Source organism: Gracilinanus agilis, chromosome 6 (genome assembly GCF_016433145.1).
Source record: "Gracilinanus agilis isolate LMUSP501 chromosome 6, AgileGrace, whole genome shotgun sequence".
Taxonomy (NCBI): domain Eukaryota; kingdom Metazoa; phylum Chordata; class Mammalia; order Didelphimorphia; family Didelphidae; genus Gracilinanus; species Gracilinanus agilis.
The window spans coordinates 203,548,409-203,569,995 of NC_058135.1; the positions used below are offsets into that span (position 1 = coordinate 203,548,409).

General features: G+C 37.4%; 1 protein-coding gene across 1 annotated transcript in view; it reads right to left on the bottom strand.

The window, feature by feature from the left end:
- Positions 1 to 21,587, bottom strand: part of BST1 (bone marrow stromal cell antigen 1) — a 36,348-nt gene that overhangs the window by 5,840 nt on the left and 8,921 nt on the right. The window contains 4 exon segments of the mRNA XM_044681757.1: positions 4,600 to 4,692; positions 9,658 to 9,734; positions 14,574 to 14,656; positions 17,434 to 17,569. Of these exon segments, the coding sequence (XP_044537692.1) occupies positions 4,600 to 4,692; positions 9,658 to 9,734; positions 14,574 to 14,656; positions 17,434 to 17,569 (389 nt within the window).

A 21,587-nucleotide genomic window follows, 5' to 3' on the forward strand; every position in this document is an offset into this window, starting at 1 on the left:
ATATATATATATATATATATATATATATATATATTGAAGATCAGAATCTCAAAGTTGCCACTAGTATTTCCTTTGTGCCACAGCAGCTATGATGATTAAAAATTCTGAGCCTGAAATTGAAACTATGCTGAAAGAGCTTTAAAAGAATGCCTGCCCTTTGATTCAGCCATACTACTGCTGGGTTTGTACACCAAAAAGATAATAAGGAAAAAATATGTGCACAAAAATATTCATAGCCACACCATTTGTGGTGGCAAAAAATTAGAAAATGTGGGGGTGTCCATCAATTGGGGAATAGTTGAACAAATTGAGGTATCTGATGGTGATAGAATATTATTGTGCTGAAAGGAATGGTGAACTGGAGGAATTCCAGGTGAACGGGAACAACCTCCAGGAATTGACATAGAGTGAAAATAGCAGAACCAGGAGAACATTGTACACAGAGACTGACACACTGTGGCACAATTAAATGTAATGGACAGCAATACAAGGATACAGGACAATTCTGAGGAAATTATGAGAAAGGACACTCTCCACATCCAGAGAAAGAACTGTGGGAGCAGAAATGCAGAAGAAAAAACATATGATTGATCACATGGTTCTATGGGGACATGATTGTGGATGTTGACTTTAAATGATCACTCTATTGCAAATATTGATAATAAGGATATAGATTTTGAACAATGGTACATGTAAAACCCAGTGGAATTGCTCATCAACTCCATAAATGGGGAAGGGAGAATGGGAGGGAAAGAACATGAATCATTTAACCATGGAAACCAAAATACTAAATTACTTAATTAAATTAATGTTCTAAATTAATTACTTAAATAAAATTAATTAATTAAATGAAGAGAAAATTTTTGGGACAATTCTGATCCTGAGTTCCAGGTAAGAAAATCAATATATCTCTCAGGCTAGGAATTTCTGTGTTTAAAGACAAAGAAATTCAGACTCATGTGTCATAGAATACAATTTTGGAAGCTCGTTATTCAGCCCTCCCCAAGACATTTCTAATTGGTGAATAGCTAATAATAAGGAGGAACAATGTTATATAGTCCCTCCCTGGCTTGATGATGAATATGGAAAATCGCATGCCCAATCCTAGGATTCCAATGTTTTAGAAGGAGAAATCATATCCTACTCAGTTGAGCGATATTGTCAATTCATTCCAACGCAGGACTCAATACTCTGTCTGTCCTGCTGCCCGCAGACACATCAGCCCAAGCTGGTTCTTATTTACCATGAGGGATTAGGTCCCACAATCTCAATTTCAAATGCCTTAAGATAGAAGATGCTCTAGTGTAGGGAGAATGTGACAAACATTCCCTGAGTTAAGAACAAATGAATGAGGAAAGAGGTTTGAAGGATAGATCTGATCCTCAATTTAAAGCAAGAAATTAGAGATCTGTAATGCATGGTAGTTGCTCAGGGAACTTTTATTTTTCCTGTGGATATGACTAATTTATATGATGTGTCCCAGTGTATCACTGGAGGGAGCTAAGACTAACCAGAGTTCTAGCAGGTCCTGGGGAGCTATGATGTCACCCCTCTCATGATAGGGAATTTTGGAAGGCCAGATTGAGGCAGAGTCACTGATTTAGTAGAGAATGATCAGCCCCTGGAGCTCCTTCCCACTCCATAGAGATTGTGAGCTTTGAGAGTTCATAAATGTTTCTCCTCATAGCCCCTAACATAGTATTCTATATTTGGGAAGAACTTTTTAAAAACAGATTCTTAAGAAGGGTAGCAATATTGTAACACTCACCCCACCCCTAAATGAAAATTCTGAATGATTTCTGATTCTAAATCCAGTACTCTTTCTTCTATAACATGCTATCTCTACCACTGATTTGGCCAACTCTATATTCAAGGTATCACCACTATCAAGAATATTTATTTAGGGGCAGGTGGGTGGCTCAGTGGATTGAGAGCCAGGCCTAGAGATGGAGGGGTACTAGGTTCAAGTCTGGCCTCGGACACTTCCCAGCTGTGTGATCCTGAGCAAGTCACTTAACCCCCATTGCATAGCCCTTACCGCTCTACTGGCTTGGAATCAATACACAGTAGTGATTCTAAGACAAAAGGTAAGGGTTTTTTAAAAATGCCTTTTGAAGGCTTTTTAAAGCAATGGCAAAACTTCAATAGAGCAAAAGAGACTTTTCTACAGCTACCAAAATTTGAAGTAAGCAATGGAAAAGTCAGAAGGGAATCAGAGACAAAACTCCTCGTTTTACAGATAGGGAAACTGAGGCCCAGGAAAGTTAAGTGACTTGCCCCAAGGTCACATAGCTAATTAGCATTAGAGTTAATATTTGAACCTAGACATTCTAACAACTCAAAGTCAGTGGTCTTTCTGTTATATCAAGAGGACTTCCCTAGCTGTCAGTTTCATTGTTATTATTGAGAGGTAATATTTAAACCATAGGCATTTTCCTTCTGATTCCCAAGTTATGTGTCTAATGTATGCTTCCTCCTGTTGGCCCCTAACTTTTCCTGTTAAGTACCCTTTGCACATTTTCTCCATTTACTTCTTTTGGCACTTCTCTTCCAAAAATATTCCCATTTTTCTCTTCCCCACTACCCCCAAAGAGAGAGGGGTGAGTCAGATGATAGGGGTAGGGTGAGGAAAAAAAAAAAAGAAAAGAAAAGAAAAAAAGCAATCATTGAGGTATCTTTTTTAGAACAGAAGGAAGATTAGGAGAAGAACTAAGATGACTAAGAAGAAAGAACAGAAGGAAAACTAAAAAGAAACACAGGTAACCTTTGTCAAGTCTGAAAGCTACCATTTGAGTTTATTATATACTTAACAAGAAAAGCAGACTACATACTGGAGATATGCAGTTTCTGTGTATAATTTCTTAATCAGTTCTACTGTGAATATGGAAATGCCCATTTTATTTGTAAGTTTGTTAAATTAAAAATAAAAATTGTTTAAAGTTCTCATTTTCATGCAAATCTCATGGTAAAGCTCTTTATGAGCCAAGGAACCTCAATTATAATAGCATGGTCATCTCTATTAATGGCTGAGTTTACATCTGGGGTAATTCATTTTAAAGTTTTTCTCCAATTTATATCCCCTTTCACCATCTTAGCTAGATATGAAGTGGCCACCTTAAGTGTGAAAACATTACCATTTGAACTCTTTTTGTTTGCAAGCCCAGGCAAGGGGAGGGATTTCCAGAACAGCTTTGGAAGATTGAGTATTAACTATCTGCTAAAAGCAGGGGTCGGCAACACATGGCTCTCGAGCCATATCTGGCTCTTTTGAGGGCCAGTTATGACTCTTTCTGTAGGAGCCATAAAGTCAATTTTTTTCAGGCACTGTTACAGGAGCCGCACTGTGAGCACTGTACTGCTCTCACGAAATTACACTTTAAAAAATATGGCGTTTGTGGCTCTCACAGCCAAAAAGGTTGCCGACCCTTGTGCTAAAGGTTTCTTGATTTCCAAGCATAGTGCTGGAGACTGGCAAGGAGTTGGTAGATCAATTTTCAAGGAGTTGGTAGATGCACTCAGAAGGGTGGGGCAGGGAACGAGTATAACAGAAAGTTGAGAGGGCCAAGAATATGGGGCAAAAACTAAGTGACCCATTCTTCCAGCTAATGTGGCTCCTACCACCCCTTTACCAGGAACTTCACATCTGCAACAACTACCACAGATTCTCCGTCAGAATCCATCTCACCTCAGGTCCCACCTAAACATTTTGAGGAAAATAACCTTCTCCTCCACCTACATGGTATAATAAGATTTAACTACCCTCTCTGGAGCAAACCTGAATTACTTTTCAAGCGATTAGCATCTCTTTTTACTTTTCAGTCTTGTCTTACTCTTCATGACCTCATCTGGGGTTTTCTCGGCAAAGATACTTAAGTGGTTTGCCATTTCCTTTTCCAGATAAGTAAACTGAGACAAATAGGGTTTGTTACTTGCCCAGGGTCACATATCTAGTAAATGGAGCCAAATTTGAACTCAGATCTTCCTAACTCTAGACCTAGGCACTCTATCTACTTTACCACCTAACTGCCCACCAAGAAATTCCCTAATACCCATTTCCTCACCATAACCAAGCCAGCACCCTCAAGAGCTAAGCCTCTCTCCTCTGACCCTGGCTTCAAAACAATCTCAATTGCATCCTAGTGTCAAGGGAGAACACTGCCAAACCTTCTTCCCACAACCTTTGAGGGAAGAAAGGGAGAGATTCTACAGGGACTATGACATCATATACTGTTGTAGACACACATCAGACTTTATGGGGAATAAGCTACCTCTTCCCTCACATAATTGTACCTGAGTGACAACTAAAATAACTTACCCAGGGTCACATAGATAGTAAATGGAAGAGTAAGATTCAAATTCAGCTTCTTAGATTCCATTTTAGGGCTCTTTTGAATATAATCACATTATCTTTATCTTGTGTTTTTCCAGAGAACTAAAGTCTTGACCTTTATTTGTCTAATAGTTGACTAGAAACCTGGGTGACCTGCCAATTTACATGGAGTAAACTTTCTTTAGGCAAATACTTTTAAATCGTCTATTTGCTGGCTAAATATTATTTTCTTACTAATTATTCACTTTGAGTAAATAAAGTCAACTTACACATGTGGTCGTCCAATTTCATGCATAACCCAGATTTCAAATCGGGTGACTTCGTCTTTTTGGAAGTTGGGGATCTCATGATCTGCAAAAAAACTAAATTTAAAAAAGAAAACCTTTAACTCTCAAAGCATCTTTTTCAGCTATCCACTCACATACTATTTTTCCAATTCTTAAGTTAAATTAATGTACTTAACTTTGGAAAAAATAGTATTCTCAAAGCATTCACCAGTTGATAAATGGTCAAAGGATATAATCAAGCAATTTTCAGATGAAGAAATCAAAGCTATCAATATGAAAAAAGTTTATATATGTGTATATATAATATATAAATATATATATATGTATATATCAACCAGCTCTTTTTGTGGTGGCAAAGAATTGGAAATTGATGAGATGTCCATCATTTGAAAAATGGCTGAACAAACTGTTTTATATGTTGGTGATGGAATACTATTGTGCTATAAGAAATGATAAACAGAATAATTTCAAAAAAAAAGTTAGAAGCATCTATATGAACTGATACAGAGCAAAATAAGCAGAACCAGGAGGACAATGTACACAGAAACAGTAATATTGTATAATGATCAACTGTGAAAACTTGGTTATTCTTAGCAATGTAAGGACAATTCTCAAAGATTTTAGGACAGGAAATGCTCTTCACCTCCAGAAAAAAGAACTGTTAAGTAGAATCAATATATTTATGGTTTTATTTTGGGGTTTTGTTTTTGTATGAGTTTGCTCTTACAAGAATGACTAATATTGAAGTATGTTTTCCATGATAATACATGAATAGCTCAGATCAAATTGCTTACTATCTCTGAATAGGGAGAGAAGGAGACAGTTTGGATCTTATAATTTTAGAAAATGTATGTTGAAAATTATTGTTACCTATAATTGGAAAAAGAAAATATCTTTGAATTAAAATAAAAAGTATTCTATTCCATGTACTCTTTTTTATTTTTAAACCCTTGCCATCTGTTTTAGAATCAATACTAAGTGTAGGTCCCAAGGTCAAAGAATGGTAAGGTGGCAATTAGGATTAAGTGACTTACCCAGGGTCACACAAATAGGAAATGTCTGAAGCCATATTTGAACCCGGGACCTCCCATCTCTAAGTCTAACTGTATCCGCTGATCCAGCTGGCTGCTCCTCTATATATTCTTGATTGCAGAATAATTACCACAGTCTTAGTGAAAGTTTGAAGCTTATTATTTAAACCCAGCCACTTTGAACATGGTTTTAAAGGGATCTGCAAAAATCTCCTAATGTTGTTGAGCAATATTATTCTTAAGCATGTTTAAAAGATGAAGGAACATAAACTGCACAATACCTACAATCACAGAATCTTTTAATTAGAAGTGATATGAAAAGAAAAGTCTTATGAGAAATATCTCCTTATTGAGTTCATGTGATAGGTAACTATTGATGACATGTATCTATCTGGTGAATTGGGTCAGATTTGCAATGGTTGGTAATGGAGTCAGAGCAAAGAGGATGCTGCTTTCCTATCAAGGGGGAGGGATAGGAGTGAATAGAATTCTTCCCCTTCCCCCTCTTGAACAGTCAGAGCAGAAGGAAATAACAGTTAACTGAATCCCCTTTAAGTCAAGTAATGGAGACTGAAAGGGGCTTGACTAATCAAGGGCTAAAATGGTTGATAGATAGGAATTGATCCCACTGAGATTAGCAACTTTCACTGTTTAAAGATTATTCCCTAAACCCTGAGATAGATTAAAGGTTCAAGTTGTCTTCTCAATCAGCAGAACTGCTCTCTGGAGTTCTGTTCCAGTGCTTGCTTAGATGAAGTTTTTGCCTAGGTAATGTATATTGGTGGTAAGTATAGCCTAGTATAACCTCACACAGGCTCTCAAATTTAACTAGGAAAGGGATTTATTAACTTCAGGAAAACAGGGAGAGGGGAGGTGGATTTTAGGAATGAGGAGGAGGTAAGCTATCTAAAATCTCTAATAAACTTGTTGGCTTCACTTTCCCCAAAAGAAAGTGCTTTGAATAACAACTTTTATCTTGCTCACTAACTAACCTTACTCCTAATCTAATGTTACTAAATTTAAGATGGTGAAAGTAACTTTGATTGAAGATCTGTTTGAAGTAGAGATAAATTGAGATCCTATAAATGAGGTAATTTTCCCAGAGCTCACAGCCTGGTATAGTTGTAAAACAGCAAAGTAACACTTTGCTCCCTGAGGTCAGAGATGAGCTAACAAAAAGCAATGCTACACTTCTTCTCAGCCTCCCTTGAACCCCAAAAAGCAGTGTCCAAAGTGTCCTTGAAAGTTGGGTGTCTTGGTTTTTTATACCCAGGTTCTTAACTGCCCCAACTGCCCGCTCTCCTGGAGTTCTGGGGGGCACTGTGGAATTCTATGAGGCAGCTTTAACCCCACTTAAGATCATGGATGTTACATTATCACAACACAGATAATGGAGATAAAAACCTAGGTTTTATTAGGCTTAAACAAAGGTACAGAAGGATAGAAAAATAACCCCTAAATAGAGATTAGGTTTTTCTAACAAGTTTTTATAAGAAAAATTATGTCAGAGGCAGAGAACTAATTCCTTTACAAATTGTAAACTCATACACTCTTTTAGGTTATAAGTGGTTTTTTTAAGATTTCATAAACCCATGCTTTTTTCAATGTCATAAAAGTTGAACAAGTTTAGTTAAACAGAGTCATAAATTTATATATCCCCTGAGGAAAAACACCTAGTTACACAAATTCTATTAGCAAACTAAATCAGATTATAGATTAAACAATAAATTTGAATAATCTTACACTTACAAAACTATATAGCTATATTTTAAGGAAGTCACAATGGGTTAATTGAGAGGAAATGATTCACCTGTCAGTAAGACTTGGTATCAGGAGATTTCTTTCACAAATAAAATATTTTAGAGAAGTTTTAAAGATGCTATATTTCCTTCTCCCTCTCATTTGGTTCATTATCTCAGGCATATCAAAACTCTTTCCTTAACATAAATCAGGTGAAGGTTAATATTAACAGAAGACAGGCTTGCAGTTAACCAAAAGTTCTACGAAGAAAATTTTTAATTCCCATAACAGAAGGACACTTGAGGTTATCTAGTCCAAACTCCTGCCAGACAGATGTATTATTATTCCCTCTATGGTGAGCTAAGAATGGTTCTGACATTTTTTTTAAACCCTTACCTTCCATCTTGGAGTCAATACTGTGTATTGGCTCCAAGGCAGAAGATCAGTAAGGGCTGGGCAATGGGGGTTAAGTGACTTGCCCAGGGTCACACAGCTAGGAAGTGTCTGAGGCCAGATTTGAACTTAGGACCTCCCGTCTTTAGGTCTGGCTCTCAATCCACTGAGCCACCCAGTTGCCCCCTTTGACATTTTTAAGTAAAGTCTTACTACATTTTAAAATACTTGGATATCTCCAGGGATAGAAGACTGACTCACTATCACAAAAATTAGTCTATTCCATTTTTTTAAGTTGCTATAAAGTTTTATAAGCTTTATCCTCCTTTAAACTTAGCGAACATCTGTATCCTTGATAATTTCCACTTACTGATATCATATGGTTCTTCTAACTTCTGGAACTATGCAGAATATGTAATACAGTTTAAAACTTTATTAGCAGAGAACCTGGCATATAGTAGCCACTTAATAAATGCTTGTTGGATTAACTAGTTTATTTTACTTTTTAATGTTTTAAATGTTTCCAGTCCCTTTTCCACATAATAGTCTTTTGATTATTTTTAAATCATACTCATACTACCCCCTAAATTTTCTTATCCAGTCTTCCAGTTTCAGCAATTAATCTTTATAATTTTATATGCTCTAAATAAATTCTCCTGGGGACTTCCTCTAGTCATTAATACCTCTTAAAAAATGAACACCTACAAATCAGCAATACTTTCTAGATACAACCTACCCAATCCAAACTAGAATTGGTTCTATTATCTCCCTTGTACTGAACACTATACTCTGATTAAAGTGGTCTAAGTTCATAATTGCTTTCTTTTTAATTTTATACCACACTATGACTTGCATAAGTAATGTGTCCAAATTATACTTATATGGCTGGTTTCTGAAATCTAAATATATGATTTTATATTTGTGCCTAGGAAATTTACATCTTGTATGTTGGATGGTTTCATTCTATCAGAATTCTGGAGGGTTTAATAAAATAAGATGTTTATAGACAATCTCAAAACGGTGATTTTTAGCACTCTCCCCCACAATCACTGAAAAGAACTCTCCACCATTTTGTATTTTACTTTGTTTCATGGTTACCATGGCTATTCATCATCAAGAGGGTAATAGGAATGAACCTTTCCCTGCTCTGCAAGATTGGTTGCCAGGATTGTACGCAAACTCTTTACAGCTTGCTACAGCCTGCCAGCTTTCACATACCCCTGGCACAATCTTCAGGAAGGAAGGCCACCTCAGTATCTCAATGAAGAATTGGAATAGGATTTTTGTTGAAGGGACACTCCCATAACCTACACATAACACCAAGGTAGTTCAGGTGTGGCTAGTATCAGCTCTCTAATTTGTTGCCAAACCTACCATCAGGGCTTGTCAAATTCAACATTTCCAGAATCTGTGACTTCATATAGGTAGGTACTTCCTACAGCAGACCTGCCAGAGCTTGTACTCCACTGGCCCAGGCATAGAAAGAACCCATGATCACCACCACCGCCCCATGAGTCAATGGAAGACAGTAGAGGAGGTTGGCTGTGGTTTCTGATTCTGAATTGGTGACCTTCTTCTCTCATCCCCTTCCCATGTGCACCCCTACCAAACTCTGTAATACATTTCACCATAAAAAAAAATTCCACTGATGTAGATAGCATATTATCCACCAATCCCTGTTTCCAGAACTCTTATCAATCTGGAGCAGGAATCATTCACTGGTCATGTGCTATCTGGATTTGCAAAGGTTTACATTTGTGTTGCAAGGATTTGAATTAGTTTGCAAATAGTGGTTCACAGTTCCTCTTTTTTTTCTTTTCCATCAACTTTTTGATGCTACTTTGACATATTATGTAATTAGTTCTTTTCCACTTACCTCTTCACTGGATAGGCTCCAGATGGCTCTGAACCATTCAGCATAACATATATCACCCCTGAGCTATCATGTGCATACTGTGAAAGAAAACATATATGTTTTTAAATTAAATATTAGCAGCTGCTAAATAAAAGAAATCAGAATTTTTTGGAGTAAATGTGCTTTGGAGTGGAAAAGATTATGAACTCCTTGAGGACAAGGCTTATCGATTGCTTTTTTTGTATCTCCAGTACTTACCATGGTATCTAGCTCAAGGCAGATGCTTAATAAATACTTACTGACAGATGATGAAATAGAGGGAAGGCCACTTACAAAATAGAGTTGCTTGATGTGGCAATTAAAAGAACCAATTAGATTCTATCTCAAGAACACTGACTCCAGGAGTCATCATCCAGCACAGTGGCACTCCCAGGCATAATGTCCCCAGAGTACAGGGTGTAGACCCTGTAAAAGTTATGGCGCCAGACTCTGAGTAAAGGGCCAAATATTGGACTTTTCTCTTTCCTTAATTAAAAGTGGTTTTTCTGACTACTTTGGTAGTTCTGTGTTATTTCCAAGTTAACAAGTCTTTAACCTAATGCTCCAACCAGTTGGCAAAATAATTTTCAATATTGCACAGGTATGACCACCTCACTCCCATGCTCAAAAAACTTCAGTGGGTTCTTCACACTTCTAGAATAAAGCACTTCCAAATTCCTGCCTTGGCATTTAAGACCCAGCACAATCAGGCTCTAACCTTCCTTGCCAGTCTCATTCTAATTTCACCTTGAAAGCAGGGACTATGCCAGTTTTCATTCTGCACAAATCTTTAACTTGAATTTTTCTCATTTTTTCAGTATGGTCCAATTTCCTTTTGTTCTTCATAAAAGGTGCCAGTCTTGGGAGTTGACAGAATACATAACTGCTTTCCTGGTAGAATTTCAGGAGTGCTCTGATGACTACCACCCATTCTTGCCGATTGATAAAGTTTCCCATAAGCATATCATTTCTTCACTTTAAAGTTTCTAATCAAGTAAACTACAGCAGGAAAATATTTTAGGTATCTGTTGAGTTTTTTTATACTTTAATTCAAATGAGTTTCAAAGCCTTTCTTGAAAATACAACTTGAAAATATTCATAGCTGAGCTCTTTATGGTGGCAAGAAATTGGAAAATGAAGGGTGTCCATTGATTGAGGAATGGTTGAAAAAATTATGGTAAATGTTAATAATGGAATATTATTGTGCTGAAAGGAATAAAGAAGTGGAGGAATTCCATGTGAACTGGAATGACCTCCAGGAACTGATGCAGAGCGAAAGGAGCAGAACCAGGCAAACATTGTACACAGAGACTGATGCATTATGTCACAATGGAATGTAATGGACTTTTCTACCAGGAGCAACGCAATGACCCAGAACAATCTAGAAATGCATTACAAAAATATGATTGACCACGTAGTGCCATAGGGTTGTGATTAGGGTTTTGATGTTAAAGAATCACTCTACTGCAAATATGAATAACATGGAAATAGGTTTTGAACAATGATACATGTATAATCCAGTAGAACTGCTTGTCAGCTTTGAGAGGGGGAAGGAGAAAGCCAGGGGTGGGGGAGATCATGAATCATGTAACCATAGGAAAATATTCTAAATAAAAATTAAAAAAAAAAAAAGAAAGAAAACACAATTTGAAGGAAGCATCTTAGGGAAAATGAAAAAAAGAAAAAAACACTGACTCCATTTCATGTTGCCATATATCTTCTCCTCCATCTTGTTTTTCTGCAATTCATACATTGGAATCTAACTGTTGTTTCATAAATGAAGGAGGATGCAATTAATCAGCATCTCCCAATTTTCAGAGTTTGGAAAGCCCCTCATCTTTCCTCCAGTGAGAAATTAGAATACCTAATTTGATACTTGGATTGTACCTTGGTTAATTGCTCTTATAATTAATTGGATTTATTTTATTGTTTTTAATACATAAAAATCTGTCTCGTTCTGTATTCAAGATCTTTGGACAGACTGGGAAGTTCATCAGTCCATTGTTATACTCATTTTACTAATAAATCACATAGCTCAGATAGTTTCCTTGGTTATTATTAATTAACTATCATATAGTCTGAGGGGAAGATGCAAGTAATTCATTATCACACAACATTCATGCGTTATCTAACCCAACAGTTACTAAAACCAAACTCTTATACTCACCCCAAACTTAGAATTCTGGTAAGCATTTTATAGTGGCATCTAGAGCTGCCCTTACACAAAGGAGAGCCTGCTATACAATGTGATATTGTTTGTAGAGTTTTTCTCACAACCACAATTTTGCCAGTAAGCTCCTTTAAAACAAAAGGCTGTTTTTTCTGCCTTTGCATTCCCAGAGTTCATTACAGTTCAAAGCACATAGTATGTATTTAATAAGTGATTGTTAAACTGAATTGAACCACACTGTAAAGTAGGAATAAATGCTTGTTGAGAGATAGAAAATAGAAATATCCCTTATTTTATGAATAAAGAAACTGAGGCACAAAGATTAAATTTTTTTATCCAGATCAACAAAACTAGTTGGAGAAAGTGAGAAGTTCTTTTATTTTAAATATAGTGTCATTTCCCCTTTGCCATGTTTCATCAGGAATTTACTTATCCATTGCCCCCATTTGTCACCAAGTAGAGAGCAAGAGCCTTGTTTTCTGGGTATGTATTTTGATTGAGGAATAACATTGGTGATCACCATAGTGCAGAAAACAAAGCAAAGGATGCAAGGTTACTACATGCACCAAGGTGTATGGGGTGTTTAGGGAAGACTTTGAGGAATTTTCAAAGGACTAGTTCTTTTGATAGAAAATATAAGCGATGTTCTTTGGCATTTCATAGTTACTACAAGGGAATGGGCACATTGTTCTGGGTTGGGGAGTGAGGGGGATTCCAATAGAGAACTGGCCTTTTAATCTCACTTCTCATGGCCCAAGTGCTTAATACACAACTTCAAAAATTCAGTGCAAGCCCTGTCAAAACAATTCGCTACAACTACCTATCTTGCTGAGTTCCTTAAATAAGATTCTGGCATGTTGTCTTTCCTGATCCTGATTATGAATACTGAACTCAGACTTAGCTAGCCTTATGTCTGGCTTTTAGCAGATTCTCAGAGTTGGGAGAAACCTAAGCAAGCTCTTTAATCTGGGGATTAAAAGTAGAATGCCCATCCTCCATGGGTAACTCTGGAATGTTTTTGTCTTTACCCAAGTGACTTATTTCCTGATGCTCCTTCCCCAGGGCAATGTCTTCAAAACAGTATCTTGGCTTGGTCTCATATCTGGGAATTGTTTCACTTAACCTGTCATACCAAATCCTGTTACAGAGTATTTTTCTTGGTCCAGACAAGCTATCCTGGGAGACCTCTGTAAGAAAGCTAGTTTGGAGTGCCTTCAGTAGCTGCCATTTGCTCTCAGTTTATTCTACAATGGCAGCTTACAATGTGAACTCCTTTGTATTGCATAACTGAGAAAGCCACTGCCCTATTTATGTATATTTATATACAAACAATTCCAGGTTTGGGGACTACCATTTCCAAACTCCAGGACTATCATCTTTTAAAATTCTCTCTCTTATTTCCTCTAACTCCCCTTCCCCCATTCTCTTGGGCTTCTTTGCCTTTCACAAGTGAGTCCTGGTAATGTCCCATGGGCTTCTTCTAATTCAGAAGTTTTATTCGCTTACTGCCTCATGAGAGTAGGTTCCCAAACTTTCTCCGTTCATGGTACCTTCCCCTAGTGTCTCACTAGCTTTTTTCATAGTGCCCCTAGGCCAAAAGAAATACTTAGTGCTTGAGTTAAATTAACTAGTTAAGTCCAGACAATTAAATAGGCAGCTAGCTGGCACAGTAGATAGTGAATTGGGCATGGGGTTAGAAAGATCCATATTCAAATGTTACCTTGGACACTTAGAAGTTGTATGAGCTTGGGCAAGATGTTTAATCTTTGCTTGTCTCAGTTTCTTCAACCTTAAAAATGGGTATAATAATAGCATCAAGTTCCTGTAGTTGTGAGGATCAGGAGAAATATTTGCAAAGTACTTAGCATAATGCCATGCTAGCCATTATACATAAATGCATAACCATTACTGTCATTATCCTAAAATGTAGTAGTTATTTGAGAAAGATAATATACATAAGTTGAAATAAAAATATTTTATTCTATTCTTAAACAATATTCTTAAATTATCACAATTACTTACTAGTAGAATATGTGCACCAGTTGGGCACATATTCTCAATCCTTGAAATCAAACTGGACATGGCCATCCTCATTTCCTGTCCCACATTGATTTTCTTGCCTTTGCAAAGATATGACATAGCAAATGAAATCAGGATTCAATGAGCTTTAGCACTCAGAAGAGGCCCATTTTCTTATTTCGTGATTGTTCCTCTAGAAACTTTACAGGTGTCATTTCCTAACAGATATTATTATTTCGAACTTATATGTCAAAAGATAAGGGCATGTGGATTCAGCAGCTAGAAGTTGGCCTCAGTTAGGAAAACTATACCTGATGAAATTACCTACCCATCACCTAAAAATAAATTAAGGAAAACCATGGGGTGGAGGGGGAATAATATATAGCCTCTCCATATCCAGTTTGTAAACTGAGGGTATATCATTCTTTTTTTTTTTTTGCCAGACCTACAATTTCACTGATGGAAGGAACTCCCAGACTCCTACCACGGCAGAGCTGCATCTTCTCTGTACCTCCTAGGAATAGAAACGCTTGGGGGATTAGGGGTTAAGTGACTTGACCAAGAAAGCAGGACTTGAATACAAGCATTCTAAGCCTCAGAGGGCTGCTATCACTCTGCTCCTCCATGTTCTCTCTCTACCTCTCTCTCTTTGGCTTCCAGCACTGTTGGGGAGATTTGTCCCACCTGTGCCCATTTACTGCAGAATTACCTGTGCAGATGCTCTCTTCCAAAAGGAGTCCACAGCATTGTTCTCACAATCTTCCATTGCAGGGCACGACTGGTAATCAAGCTCTAAGGAAAAACCAGTGGAAATGTTTAATTTGTTTTATCAAATGGAAAGAAGTCAAGGCAAATAGACTGGCTGACTAGATATATTAGAGATTTGTGAAATGGGAAGTGGAATAGAACTTGAACAACAGTTGCTTAATAGAACAATTTACTTTAGACCTAGAAATGACCTCAAAAAGATCATGATTTCAGCATATGTATTATCACATTTCTAGATGAGGCAACTTGAGGTCTAAAGAGAATAATAAAATTGCTCATATATAGCCTACTGGTAGGGTTGAGCTTGGAACCTAATTCTCTGATCTCCTAGTAGAAAAAAAATATCACTTCTTCCACTGATTTCCACTTCTTTTACTGGTTGAGATTTGAGATTTTAAACCTGAATCTTAAAAATAATTAACAGCTAGCATTTACATAGTGCTTTCTGCTGTAATAAGGAACTTCTGGGACAAAATGGAGAACATCTTGAGTGACAGGATTATTGATTAAAGACTGGAATGTACCCAGTGGCGTGAACCAGGGCCAAAAGACAGTTGGAACCACCCCTATAAATACCCTTGGACCTCAACACATGGGGTCTCGGTTTTGAGAATCCTGGGAGGAGGGTGGTTGAAGGGAGGGTAGACCATAGACCTGCAATCCAGCATCCATACCTGAGTGCCATAGGAAGTTATTCTACCTGCTACTAATAGAGCTGAGAAAGAACAACACAACAGCTATTAAGAAGAACACCATTAGCCTTCCCTATCCTTTGGTTTGTACCATGGCTGAGTCAAGCCAGGCATTGAGAGAGGGAGAAGAAACTCCAGCCTGTTATTAACTCATCATCTTCTACAGATTTAGATTACTTTAACTCAATTAGATTAGTTTAGCATTCCCCAAACCTCTATCCTTATTTCCTTGTTCCTAACCATTTAGATAAGCAAATAAATCCTGTTGTAATTTAATCCAAAAGAAGATTGGTATTCCTTTCCTGATCAGTAAATATCTACAGCTGTAGGGAAGGGGATTTATCAAACAGCAGTCAGAAAATCATGTTTAGCACATCAACACCAGCCCAAACTCCAATCTTTATCAGCAATCCCAACCCCAAGCCAAGAAGCTAGAGAAGTGGTTAACACATATACAACTCCCCACTGACTGCCTTGGCTTGGGCACCATGGAAGAGGCATAGGCTTGGCTAAGCTGAACTTCATAAGTCCTAGCACATTGGGTAATCACCCAGGCAAACACATCACTCACTTAGCCCAGATCCATCTAACATCTGAGGATCCAGAGCCAGCTTGGCAGACTCAGCTAACAGAGCCTGCAGGTCCAAGTGAGGTTTAACAGCCCATTCATATTACCAGATCTGCCTCCTATTTATGTTCAACACTACCTGCTAAAAACTTTACAATTATTATCATTTGATCTTCACAACAACTCTCAGAAATAGCTATTATTTTCTTCATTTAACAGCTGAGGTAACTGAGGTAGATTCAAGTTAAGTGTCTTGTCCAAAGTCATGCAGCTAGCAAATATCTGTGAGATTAGATTTGAACTCTTGTCTTCCTGACTCCAGACCTAGCATTCTACCTTCTTCACATTACCAAGTTACTAGTGGTTTTACTTTTTCTATACTTTCATTTTGTATAAAATGACTACTTCTAAACTACTTCCACTACTTCTAAATATGTAATTTTTCATTTTTAAGTAGAAAAAGCTGCATGATTCCAACAGGCATAAGGAATTCCCTGGGTGGAAACTCCCTCCACCAATTTGTTGCCTGGGGCACAGAGGCATCATGTGACTTGAGTGTGGTCACATATGTTAGAGGAAAGTCTTAAGTCCAAGTTTTTCTCTTAGGCCAGGCCCCAGCCTCTATAACATGCCTTCTCTGTTCATGTGCAATTTAGAAATAAGGAATATTTCTCATTTAACAGCACCTCTAGACCATAGAATCTACTTCTTTCTAAATGCCACTTAGGGGATAAAGTAGATTCTGATCTTAAAAGAGGAAAAAAATTCCATCATTCTAACCTCCATCTATGTCCCACAATTTGAACAGCCTGAAGTTATCATGGAAAGAATGCTGACTTTTGAGCTAGAAGATATGGATTCAAATCTAAATTTTGCTACTTAATGCCTGTGTAACCTCAGAAAATAAATAATAACAGTAATATCAACTACCTTTTCTATAGCAACCAAGCTTTATAAATTATTTTATAAATATCTCATTTGGTACTCTTAAGTGATCCCATGAGGTGAAGTAGATAAAAGAAGATGCTACTTTTATTTCCATTTTACAGATGAGGAAATAGAATCTCAGAGGTAAAGTCCTTGCCCAGGGTTACATAGCTAGTGAAAGTCTGAGATGGCCTGAATTTGTCTTTCAGATTCAAAGTTCAGAACAGCATTCACCATGGTCCATGTGAGCCTATGAACCTCAGTTTCTTCACTGATAAATTGAAAGAGTTGAAGTAGATAAACACTAAAGTCTCTTCCAGTTCTAAATCCTATAATTTTCCATTGACCTCATGGAGATTACTAATCTACTCTTTTTAATTTGAATTGGGAAAATGGATGAATAAAATTAATGTTATAGTTTATATCCAGTACTGATATTTTTTGCACATAGTTTATATCCAGTACTGATATTCTTTGCACCAGGGCTTCACTCCATAGATGTTCAATGAGAGGGCACAGTCAATATAATTCTCTCAGGATAGTAGGGGATCAGAAACCAGGACTGTTTCCAAGTCTAGAACACATTTTATGACTGGTTTCTCACGTAATCTTACCTGAGCCATTTTCTTTTCGACACCAATTCAAGAGATCTCCAATTCTGCCATATAGCACATCAGTTACAGGTGTAAGTCGTTGAGCTCTTTGAGCATAAGCAATAACAACATCATAGGTATTTTCCCAGAACAATGACTAGAGAGAAAAAAAATTTGAAGAACATGAGAAAAAAAATCTCACCACCAGTTTTTTAGGCATAAAGATCATATCAGTTTTATGTAGGAACCAAGAGTTGCTTTCTATCTCATGTTCATTTCTAACTTGTTTTGGAACAAATGATTGGTCCTGGCTTACCTTAAATGCTAATTCCCTCTTGGAAAAGGGTAAAGAACTTATTTAACTCTTCATCATAAAGAGATATTTTGGAAAATTTAATGAAATGTTCAATCTAAGTATATAAAACCCATGCAATTTAATTTTTCAAGATTACAAAGGTATTGTCAAAATTTATGAATAATGCTCATATTCATCTAAGAGGGACTCATCAATGAACCTGGTCCATATGAAAATGTATGTAGTGCTCAATTTATGTATTCTCCATGAGAACTTTGGGGGAATATGAAGACATTCTATAACTGGGTCTGACTTGCTAACCACATGTTTAAGAGGAGTCTCTTTGATTGGCCAATAGAGCTAGAAATCAGCTTCATTCAAAAGGCATTGGTCATTAAGAGCAAATTTTTTTTAGTTTGACTCTTTCCAGACTGGCTAACTTTTGATTAGAGAAGAGAATAAAAGGAGAGCCTCCGGCCCACCCCATCCAAGGCCAAAATAGGAGCCTTAGCTTCTCTGCATTGGTGTTAGTTCTTTCATACATCCTGGGTTTGATGGCCACCCCACCCAGTCCAGTATCAAGGACTTAAGCCTTGAGAGGCAGCCCATATCTAGCTTAGATAGTAGCTGATCCAGGGCAACATCTGGGGAGGAACGTAGTGGATCCCACTCTATATAGATACTGTAGGATTGTACCTTCCAGGTGTGTGTGTGTGTGTGTGTGTGTGTGTGTGTGTGTGTGTGTGAAATATCAGTCCTATTCTTTTTTTTTAAGTCCATTTTTTAAATTAGTTAATTAATTTTGAGTATTTTCCCATGGTTACATGATTTATGTTCTTTTCCTCCCCCCTCCCACCCCTTCCATAGCCAACAAGTAATTCCACTGGGTTTTACATGTGTCATTGATCAAGATTTATTTCCATATTATTGATATTTGCACTAGGGTGATCATTTAGAGTCAATATCCCCAATCATATCCCTAACCACCCATGTGATCAAGCAGTTGTTTTTCTTCTGTGTTTCTATTCCCACAGTTCTTCCTCTGAATGTGGATAGCGTTCTTTCTCATAAGTCCCTCAGAATTGTTCTAGATCATTGTATTGCTTCTAGTAGAGAAGTCCATTACATTTGACTATGCTCCATGTATTAGTCTCTGTGTTTAATATTCTCCTGGTTTTGCTCCTTTCTCTCTGCATCAATTCTTGGAGGTCATTCCAGTTCACATGGAATTCCTCCAGTTCACTTATCAGAGCTATTCTTGTTAATCCATGTTAGTTAAATGGAACTGAGGCATTAATCACCAGCAGTTGAGAAGTATGAGGGAAAAAGGTGAAGGAACCCACTTAAACTGAGGCTCAAGATGTTAGCATTAGAGAACTCCTCAGGGATATTCCTAGAACACTGAGATCCTAAGAGAGGGCAATCAGGACATTCATACAACATGCTTAAGATTTATGAAGACCTTTTCTCTAGTAATAGGATTGATCAAGGAAAGCTTAATTTCATGTATTCCAACTTTGAAAGATTTAATATCTTTGATTAATTTAATAACCAGTCATGATCCAGAAAAGATGGAAGAATCTACCCTTCTCTTGACAGAGATGATGGATTCAGTATGCAGAATAAGACCCACCTGTTTGGACATGGCCAAATTGTGGAAATTTGTTTTGCTTGACTATCCATATTTGCTACAAAATTTTCCTTTCAGGAGTGGGGTGGGTGGAAGAGAAAGAAAATAAATGCTTGCTAATTGAAAACATTTTTCATGATTTGCCCAATCAATTTGATGAGGTTTAAGGTTGTGGGCCTTGGTTTATAGGCTTCTTCCCTTAAAGGTACTAATCTATCCTGGAACCCTGTGACAGGACAGAACTTCTTCCACCATTAGTTCCCAGTGGTTGAGGCTGCCCTCAATATGACTGGGTATTTGAGTATGTGGGATGGACTCTTGTCAAAAGTGCCTAGATCATGGAACTGGAGAAGCTCTTATCTAATTCATGTCAATAAAAGTCTCTTTTGTGCAAGCTTTCTCTTCCTTAAGACTTCATTCTTCTCCCCTCTTTTCTTAGTCACTCTCTCTCCTTCTTTCTTCCCTCCCGATTCATGACCCAAAATGACAACTTCAAAGAGCAACACATAGCACAGTGTTAGTTGCTTGTGATTCCTGAACCTAAGGGTCCTGACATACTTTTGCCTTTCCTGAGCACAAGCTAGAGTCTAGAGTATCTGAAAATGGACCTTCCATTCATTGGGTTCTTGATGGATTTAAAAGTGCTCAGGAGACTATAAGCAATTGAGTTGAATCTCATGGGCATGGGTCTCCTAGAGAGATGTCTTCAATTATGTGTCTTTTGAAGAGGAAGAGAAGACCACCAAGGGGAAAATAACCTTCATTTGAAGGACTAAAGCCATGCTACGGGACAAGATATATGAAGCATACTAATTCATTTCCGTATCCCCCAAAATGAAGGTGAATTACATGTTTAATAGCCCCCTAAAGTATGTTTACCTAGAGAAGGGAATCTAATAGGTTATTTGGAATACTTATTTTATTTGTTCATCGCCTCCTGCAAATCCTTCATCTTATTCATTTTCTGTGGTGTACTTTCCTATGCACTTAGCACAGTGCCTGGCATGTAGTAGGCACTTAAAAATGCTTATTGGTTGATTGAGAATCATATTCTACATTGAGATTCTATGTGATATTTGTGAACTCCACCACCCACATTTGGGGAAATCTAGACACTTAGCCATACCAAAACTATTTTGGTCCTTACTGTAAAAACTCAGGGGGAGGTGGGGATGAACCAAAGAAAGGAAATGATCCCAGAATGGATTTGGTTCATATAATCCCCAAGAAATTTCTGGGTCATGATTTACACTCACAACCATGCTGTAAGATAGTGATCCACTTCATTAGAATTGTTTTCAGACTTAGCAATACCTTAACAAAACAGATAGACTGCCCAGAGAATCTAAAAGCAGTAAACCTTTATCAAGGTACACTTTAACTCACAGAATGGAAGACATGAGTATCAATATGAAATGCCTCAGGATGAGCTGATGAAATCATGGATATACCCAGGGGCCAGGAATTCACAAATGCATTAAGAAAGATTACTTCAACTTCTATTGCTATTAGATGGAAAAGGGAGATAACAATCCTGCAAAAGGCTACCCTTTGCTAAAATGACAGCAAAGGAAAATAATAAATGTTGGAAGGGATGTGGCAAAATTGGGACATTAATGCATTGCTGGTGGAGTTGTGAACTGATCTAACCATTCTGGATGGCAATTTGGAACTATGCCCAAAGAGCTCTAAAAACTGCCTGTCCTTTGATCCAGCCATAGCATTGCTGGGTTTGTATCCCAAAAAGATCATAGATAAACAGACTTGTATAAAGATATTTATAGCCGTGCTTTTTGTGGTGGCAAAAAACTGGAAAAGGAGGGTATGTCCTTCAACTGGGGAATGGCTGAACAAATTGTGGTATATGCTGGTGATGGAATATTATTGTGCTCAAAGGAATAATAAACTGGAGGAATTCCATGTGAACTGGAAAGACCTCCAGGAAATGATGCAGAGTGAAAGGAGCAGAGCCAGAAGGACATTATACACAGAGACAGATACATTGTGGTAAAATTGAATGTAATGGACTTCTGTACTAGCAGCAATGCAATGACCCAAGATAATTCTGAGGGATTTATGGAAAAGATGTAAAAAAATAAAAAATAAAAGTCTATTAAAAAAAAAAAAGATTGCCTGCCCTTTGATCCAGCCATATCACTGCTGGGTTTATACCCCAAAGAGATCATTAGGAAAAAGACTTGCACAAAATATTTATAGCCCCGCTCTTTGAGCACAAAAAACTGGAAAATG